General features: G+C 40.8%; 1 protein-coding gene across 1 annotated transcript in view; it reads right to left on the minus strand.

The window, feature by feature from the left end:
* The window catches only part of SH3RF2 (SH3 domain containing ring finger 2), a 120,738-nt gene that overhangs the window by 55,381 nt on the left and 56,573 nt on the right, over positions 1-8,784 (minus strand). Inside the window, exons 2-3 of the mRNA XM_012806904.2 lie at positions 8,044-8,313; positions 4,280-4,375 (exon numbers count right to left, since the gene is read on the minus strand). Coding sequence (XP_012662358.1) covers positions 4,280-4,375; positions 8,044-8,313 — 366 coding nt within the window. The remainder of the gene's footprint in view (positions 1-4,279; positions 4,376-8,043; positions 8,314-8,784) is intronic.

An 8,784-nucleotide genomic window follows, 5' to 3' on the forward strand; every position in this document is an offset into this window, starting at 1 on the left:
GGTATCACTCTTGCTCAGATTAGTCTTGAACTCCTGAGCTCAAGCAATCCACCTGCTTTAGCCTCCCAGAGTGTTAGGATTAACACTCTGGGGGTGTTAATGGTCCACTGTGCCCAGCCTCACAACTCTAAGCAAGAGTGAGACCACCCTGAGCAAGAGTGATATGCTGTCTTTACTAACAAATAGATAAATTAGCCAGGTGTTGTGACAAGCGCCTGTAGTCCCAGCTACTTGGGAGGCTGAGGCAAGAGGATCACTTGAGCCCACGAGTTTGAGGTTGCTATGAGCTATGATGCCACCACATTCTACCCAGAGCAACTGACTGAGACTCTGTCTCAACAACAACAGAAAATCATCTGTCAGATCTTGGCATAAGTGTTGTAAATGGCATAAGTGACATCTGCCAGCTCCTTGCCCAGCATAATCCCCTAATAGTTTCCTCTACTGAGGTCTTTGCGTCATTCCTCACACTTGTAATTACAGGACTACTGTCTGGCTTTACAGTTCCCGAGAGCAGGGACCCATGTCTGTTTTGTATCTTCAGAACTTTGCACAGGACCAGGCACCACATGCACTCAATGAAAGATTAGCTGAATGATTAAATACATGCCTAGGGCAGGGTCACACTGAACGGTTTGTTTTCTAAATTTTTTCCTAGTAGTAGCTCTGACTACCTTCCAAATCATTTTTAATTCATTCACTTGTTAAGCTATTTTTTTTTTTTTAACTGAGTACCTATTCTGTGTTAAGCTAGCCTGTGAAATACAATCAACAGACCCATCAGGTGTTCAGAAAGGAAGGAGACCACTAAGGTTTTAACTAGTAGCTGAAATTTTACAGATAAAGTAGGTTTCTATCTGAGCCTTGTAAAATGAGTGAAACCTGACCGGTGAAGAGCATTGGATGCATACACCTGGAAGGAGCCCCAGCAAGAGAAAAAGCATCAGGAAAGAGAATATCATGTAGCAGAGACAGGACAGGACCAACCTCTCCGGGCCCTTCATGCCCTTCTTCAACTGCTCTTTCCTTCAGTACTGATTGATAGGGGGCATACAGAGAAACTTGCTAGCTCTAATCACCCTATTCTGCTATCATATGGTAAACTTTATGTTATGTGTTTTTTTTTTTTTTTACCACAATTAAAAAAAAAATAAGTTGAACTATATGAAGCCAGGGAACCTTGAAAGCTGTACAACTCTCTGAGTACACCATTCATTTCAGAGCCTGCCTTAGCTCTTATAACAGGAAGAAGGGGTCCTTTTCCATAATATCAAATACTTCCTTAATTATGCTTCTGTTCTGCTTTCACCCCACCTTCATAGAGGGGAGAGAGTATGCTATTTACTTCTTTCTTAGCTCTCCACTACCAGTTTTTATTGGGGATGTTTTATGTGTACACCCAATAAAATGCAGTTAAACAGGAAACCTCTCCTTTAAATTTTTAATGACTTGCTTCAAGCTAGGGTGAGGCTCATAGCTGGCAAGGTTAGAGACTACAAGTTACATTATCACACTGAAGAAATAGATAGCCTAGCACGTTTTCTTTCTTTCTTTAGAGTAGCTTTTTTTTTTTTTTTAAAGAAGTGATGAATGTATGCTCATTTCAGAAGACTCAGAAAATACAAATTGGCAGAATAAAATTAAAATAATCTAGAATCTCACCATCTAGCAATCACTACTGTTAATATTTTGGTACACGTCCTTCTAGTCCTATATCCATTAATATACACTCATATAAATGAAGCTTGCTTCATATGGTTCAACTTATTTTTTATTGTGAAATAAATATAGCATAAAAGTTACCATATGATAGCAGAGTGACTATGGTTAACAACAATGTACTGTCTATTTCAAATTGGCCAAAAGAGAGATTTGAAATGTTTCCAACACATGGAAATGATAGACACTCAAGGTGATGGGAATACCATGACTTGATTACTAACATTCTGTGCATGTAACACAATATGTATGTACCCCATAATTATGTAAAATATTATATATCAATAAAACTGAAACATTAGAAAAGGCTGCCATCTTGGCCATTTTTCTGTGCTATGTACTTTTTCCCAAACTCATCTTAACCAGTTTTAAGTATACAGTTCAGTAGTGTTAAGTGTATTCATATGCATTCAAACACATTTCCAGAACTTCTTTATCTTGCAAACCTGGAACTGTATACTTTTTAAAATCATACTTAGCAATAGAAAGAATTTATGAAGAAGACTTTAAAAGCAATCACAGCAACAACAAAAATAAACAAGTGGAACCTGATCAAAAAAGTTTCTTCTGCACAGCCAAGAGCATAATTGATAGAGTTGATAGACAACCCATGTGAGGAGAGAAAATATTTGCATGCTATAAATTTGATAAAGCCCTGAGAGTCAGACTCTACAAAGAACTCAAGCAAATCAACATGGAAAAAACCTAAACAACCCCATTAACAAGTGGGTAAAAGAAATGAACAGAAACTTTTCAAAGGAAGATAGTCTAACAGCCAAAAACACATGAAAAAGTGCTCAACATCTCTAGTCATTAGGGAAATGCACATCAAAACCACAGTGAGATATCTCATAACCCCAGTGAAAACCCCCAAACAGGCGGGCTGTGGTGTCTGACGCCTGTAATCCCAGCACTCTGGGAAGCTGAGGCAGGAGGATTGCTTACGCTCAGGAGTTCAAGACCAGCCTGAGCAAGAGTGAGATCCCACCTCTACTCAAAATAGAAGAGTTAGTTGGATGAGGTGGCTGGTGCTTACAGTCCCAGCTACTCAGGAGGCTTAGGTAGGAGGATCTTTTTTTTTTTTTTTTGAGACAGAGCCTCAAGCTGTCACCCTGGGTAGAGTGCTGTGCCATCATAGCTCACAGCAACCTCCAATTCCTGGGCTCAAGTGATTCTCTTGCTTCTGCCTCTCAAGTAGCTGGGACTATAGGTGTCCGCCACAACGCCCGACTATTTTTTGGTTGCAGCTGTCATTGCTGTTTGGTGGGCCCAAGCTGGATTCGAACCCATCAGCTCAGGTGTATGTGGCTGGTGCCTTAGCTGCTTGAGCCACAGGCGCTGAGCCTGGGAGGATCATTTGAACCCAAGAGTTTGAGGTTGCTGTGAACTAGGACGTCCCAAAATAGCAAGTGCTGCTGTGGACGTGGAGAGACTCTGATACACTGTTGGTGAGACTGCAAAGTAGTCCAACCTCTATAAGAGGAAGTATGAAGATACCCCAAAGAATTAAACGTAGACCTACCATCAATCCAGCAGTGTCACTACTAGGTATTTACCCGAAAGAAAAAGGGACATTTTATCCTAAAGACACTTGCACTTGAATGTTTACAGCAGCACAATTCACAATTGCAAGCATGTGGGAACAACCCAAATGCCCATCAATAAATACATCAGTGGATTGATAAAATGTGGTATTTGTATACCAGAGAGTACTATTCAGCCATAAAAAATGGTGAGCCAGTATCTTTTGTACAACCCGGATGGACCTGAAGACAATTCTTCTAAGTGAAGTATTGCAAGAATGGAAAACAAACAACACATATATTCAATACTAAATTGGAACTCGTTTATCAACACTTAGGTGCACATATGGAAGTAACCCTCAAAGGGAATCAGGGAAGTGGGGAGGGAATTGGGTTAATTCACACCTAACAGGTAACCGGGCACACATTCTGGGTGAAGGGCGCACTTATAACTGTGACCTGAAACGTACAAAGCAAACTATGTGACCAAAATGTATGTACCCTTGTAATATTCTAAAAAGTACTTAACAATAAATCATACATTTTTCCACAATATCAAATACTTCATGATATTATTCTCCAACATTAGTTGTAATAGGTATATATTTTTCCATCACTTTCGTTTTTAAAAACTCAATCCTTAGTATTGGATATTTAGATTATTTCTGGTTTTTCGTCCTAACACACAACCACCCTGATGATATAGTGAACATTTTCGCACATTTCATGCACCTGTCTTTGTATGCTTACTTAAATATTTCTTTACAATAAACTCTCAGACATGGAGACACACATTTTTAAGGTTTTTGATCTGAGTGTTAGTTTGGATATTTGCACTTCCCCCAGCAGAATGGAACAGGCCCACTTCTCACACTCTTGCCAGATTTGGGTATTTTCATCTGACATCTTTTCCTTACAGGTTTTAGTCAGTTCTGAAATAAGCCTCCTATCACATAGGAGCTGCTGTCAGGCAGCACTGTGGTGTGTGTGTGTTTCTGAGCCAGCTCGAATGCGATGCAAACTTGATACTCACGTACCTCTACAAACAAGATAGGGAAGATGCCGACTTTATCTCCCAGCTTGCCTTCTGCCCAGTTCTCGTCCACTCGGCTGATCACAGTGATGATATCATCCTGAAAGAGAAAGGCTCACGGTCAGCATTTCCTCTCAGTTTCTAGGTGGTAAAAGCTTTCAGGGGAGATCGGTTTGGAGTCCCAGATGGCATAAGGTGCAAGGAATGTGGCTCGTGCATGATTTATTTAGGAAATCTTCCTGCTAAAATGAACTTTCTCTCTAAAGGGTGGTATTTGGGTCACCGAGGCCATAAGTGGAGTAGAAATAATTTGGAGGATCAAGAGAATCCAGCAGGAAAACTTGAAAATGTTTCTAATTTGTAATCACCAGGAGGGTCTAAGCTTTTCATTTAAATTAATCTGATGGGGGAAATCAAGATGGAAGCCATAGGGAAAGATACCTTTAGCTTAGCAAAAAGAAGAATGAATTTTATTCTCATTTTCAAGACTTTTTAGAATCTATTCATTTTCAACATATCAAACATAAGGCCAGTTTTTTTTGTTTGTTTGTTTGGTTGGTTTTTGACATTTTTTTGGTTATGTTTTGACACAGTCTCACTCTGCTGCCCAGGCTAGAGTGCCCTGTGTGCCCTGCTCACAGCAGCTTCAAACTTGTGGGCTCAAGTGATCCTCCTGCCTCAGCCCCTGGAGCAGGTGGGACTACAGGCTCATGGCACAAGGCATGGCTAATTTTTTTTCATGGAGTCTTGCTCTTGCTCAGGCTGGTCTCAAAGTCCTGAGCTCAGGCTATCATCCTACCTCAGTCTCTCAGAGTGCTAGAAGTATAGGTGTAAGCTAGGGCACCAGGCCCAAAGCAGTTTGTTATTCAAATTTTTCTTATTACAGAAGGTCATATGTAAATTTTTAGGAATCTCTGAAAATGCAGATAAGCAAAACAAGGAAAAAAAATTCTACCACAATATAGATACAACCACTGTTAACAGATTAACATATTTTCTCTACATACTTTTTTATCAAGATAAAACATATATAATATACATGTAAACATGCGTATATGTTTATATATATAAACACTGATTTTATAAACTGCCAAAACCACACACATGCCTACAATGATGTGCATAAATCTTAGGTGTAAAGCTTAAGCAAGTTCTGTATTTGAATATATCCACAAAAGACCAAGATACAGAACACTTCCAACACCCAGATTGCCCTTTGTGCCCTTGCCCACAATCTAGCAAGAGGTAACTCTTCTGACGTCTAGCTCTGTGCGTTCATTTGGTCTATTCTTGTACTTCACACATATGAAGTCGTATAGAACACAATGATTTTCTTAAAATACCACATCAGGAACACTTTTCCAGGTGCGTACATGTTCGTCAACCTAAATCTGTATCAGTGGCTCATGCCTGTAATCCTCGCACTTTGGGACTTGAGGCTAAGAGTTCAAGACCAGCGCAAGGGACATGAAGACCCTGTTTCTAGAAAAAAATAGAAAAATTAGTGGGGCTTGGTGGCAGGTGCCTGTAGACCCAGCTGCTCAGGAGGCTGAGGAAGGAGGATCCCTTGAGCCCAGGAGCCTGAGGTTGCAGTGAGCTGTGATGATGATGCCACTGCTCTCTAGCCTGGACAAAGGAACAAGACCCTGTCTCTCACATATGCGCAAAAAGGACCTTTGGATCTCTGTGATTTTCTATTTTATGTGCCTCATTAATCTGGATTAATCCAAATCTAAATTTATTACTGCCTGATGTCTTTTCTTAGCTGCTTCTCACATACTTGCCAGTACACATTTGTAGGTTTGCATGTAACACATTTATAGGTTATTACAGAGTGGCAAGTCCACATTTATAGGTTGTAATTTCATGTCTGTCCACCTTATCTGACCACAACCTCCACTTGTACAGCGCCTGTGTCCATTTTTGTTTATCTCTGTTGTTGCTAGCACCTAACACAGTGGTTCCCACTTCGTAGTCATCCAGTAAATATTTCTTAAATGCATGCATGCATGCATAAAGCACATGAACATTTGAATCAATCATACAATTTACTGAGATAGAAAAAGGCAGCTTTGTGTGGCATGCTCAGTTTAGAAAAACCATGAGATTTCCTTGTCAAGTCTTAGCATTCTAGAATGGGTCAAACCCTCTCTCCTGATTTCTTTGGTCATAATTTCTCATTTATGAATTTGTTTCTTCACAGACTGCCAGCTCTGTGAAGGTAAGGGCTATCACTCATCACTCTGTCCCCAGTAACCAGCTTGGCACACGGACAGGCACAGGGATGAATGACCATGTAGAGTAAGGGTCCCCTTTGTAAATTCCCAGAGAAGGTCAGGGAAGCACATGGCGCTTCCTGCTTGCTTATGTCTCCCTCCAGCTTTGTCCCCAGAGCTCAGTGTCTAAAGCCTGTCACAAATAGATACTCAATAAATGTGGAACTGAACGGAAGTCTAAGTTTAAACTTTGCTATTCAGGCTGTAGATTGACCTACCTTGGGAGATTCCGTCTGACCGTAAGGTTACCTAGTTGGAGGGAATCTGAAGTAGATCTCATTTTGGGTAGTGATAGAATAAAAATATTTTCCAGAGACCAATAGTAACAGTGCCGCCTCTTGTGTATCTGATATCTGAGCTACTTATCAGATGAAAGTAGAAAAAGAATGAAAACAACTCCAACTTTGATTTCTATGAGAGAATTTGAATGTTTAGGGAATAACAAATACTGAATGGAGAGAGTTAAAGGAGCCTGGATTTTAGGAGAATTGTTGTTACTTGTGAATGGTGAAGAACCATGCGGTGAAAAAGAGAGGCCAAAAGAATCTTAGGGTAATTAAGTGTTTGGAAAACATATCTTGTAAGGGGTTATTTGTGTATAAAGGTATGATTACGTAGCAGTGTATGTCTGAGTGGTTTTTTGTTTGTTGTGTTTTGTTTGTTTTTTAAAGACCGTCTCACTCTGTTGCGCAGGCTAGAGTGCTGTGTCTTACAGCAACTTCAAACTCCTGAGTTCAAGCAATCCTCCTCCTTCAGCTTCTTGCATACCTGGGACTACAGGCACCTGCCACAACACCTGGCTAATTTTTTTTTTTTTTAGTAGAGACAGGGTCTTGCTTTTGCTCAGGCTGGTCTTGAACTCCTGAGCTCAAGCTATCCTCCCAGAATGCTAGGATTACAGGCATGAGCCACTGCACCTGGCCCGTCTGGAGTGTTTTGAATGATATGTTTGCAACAAAATAGAATGTTGTAATTGAGTAGAATTAGATGGCCATAACTTGGTCGGCAAGAATATCCCTACAGATACGTGATAAAGAGGCAGCAGCCACGGTTCGCATAGCATGTTATCAAGTGGTTTTTAATTTTCTGCTCACATGTCTGTTCCTCCCATTCCCCTCCCAGGACAGGAGGGACTGTAACTTGTTCATGCTCTAATCCCAGCACCTGCAAATAATAAGTGCTCAAAACTGACTGCAGAATGAATGAATAAAAGAATGTGTGAATATGTATTTTTGTAATTGGAATGGAAAAGGCTTAAGGACTCTGTTAAACTCTTAGATTTCTCTAGCGATTTCATTTCCATGTAGTTTGAGTTATGCACACACATTACATATATATGCAACACACTCACATATACATGCACATACATATATACATTTATGTATAAAATGTATATGATTAAAAAATAAGCAAATGTTAAACAAATGACTCCAGGTTTGGCCACAGTCCCCAGGTGGTCCCTGGAGACCTCGGTGGCTCCCCAGACTCTTACCTTGAGGAAGGTCAGGCAATCTTGGTTCTCATTCTTGTCCTTGTCTCTCAGGTCAAAGTTGTAGAGGGCCCTGCAGAGAGGGGGTGGTGGGGGCAGCTGCTTGATGATTTCCACAGAGCTGGCTGGGAAGATCCCACTGGTGCCATTGACCTCCCCCTGGTACCAGTTCTCGTCAAGCTGTCTCCGGAGAACGATGACATCTCCCTTATTAAACCTCAGGTCACCAGGACTCTGCCCTCTGTAGTTGCATAAGGCCTTTGCTCGAGGCACCTGCAATGGCATGGAACAATAAATTATGTACTTAGCCTAAAGGCTGCGGGGAGGGCAGAAGGTATAATATTAATAACTAATTACGGAGCACGTCCTCCTAAGTGTGTGTGTGGATTGTCTCATTTGATCTAGGTAGCCCTTTGAGATAGATACTCATTATCCCCATTCATAAGACAGGATGACTGAGGCACAAAGTGATTTAGTAACTTGTGTAAGGTGATACAGCCAGGGGATGGCAGTTATGAGCTCTGAACTCAGGTTGCCTTATTCTAGAGCCCTTGTTCTTTTGAAACAATTGTTATTTTAATATATCAAGGGAGTCAAAATGTTTTTTTACATGGATACCTTTTATAATACTGAAGTTGGAGCTTTAGTGTGCCCGTCACCTGAATAGTGTTCATTGCACCTGCTAAGTTGTTACACCCCCCACTCCTCTCCGCCTCCCCCTTCTTGGTTTCCAATGACCTTTCC

This window comes from Otolemur garnettii, unplaced genomic scaffold (assembly GCF_000181295.1).
Source record: "Otolemur garnettii isolate 467f Iridium unplaced genomic scaffold, OtoGar3 scaffold00003, whole genome shotgun sequence".
NCBI lineage: Eukaryota > Metazoa > Chordata > Mammalia > Primates > Galagidae > Otolemur > Otolemur garnettii.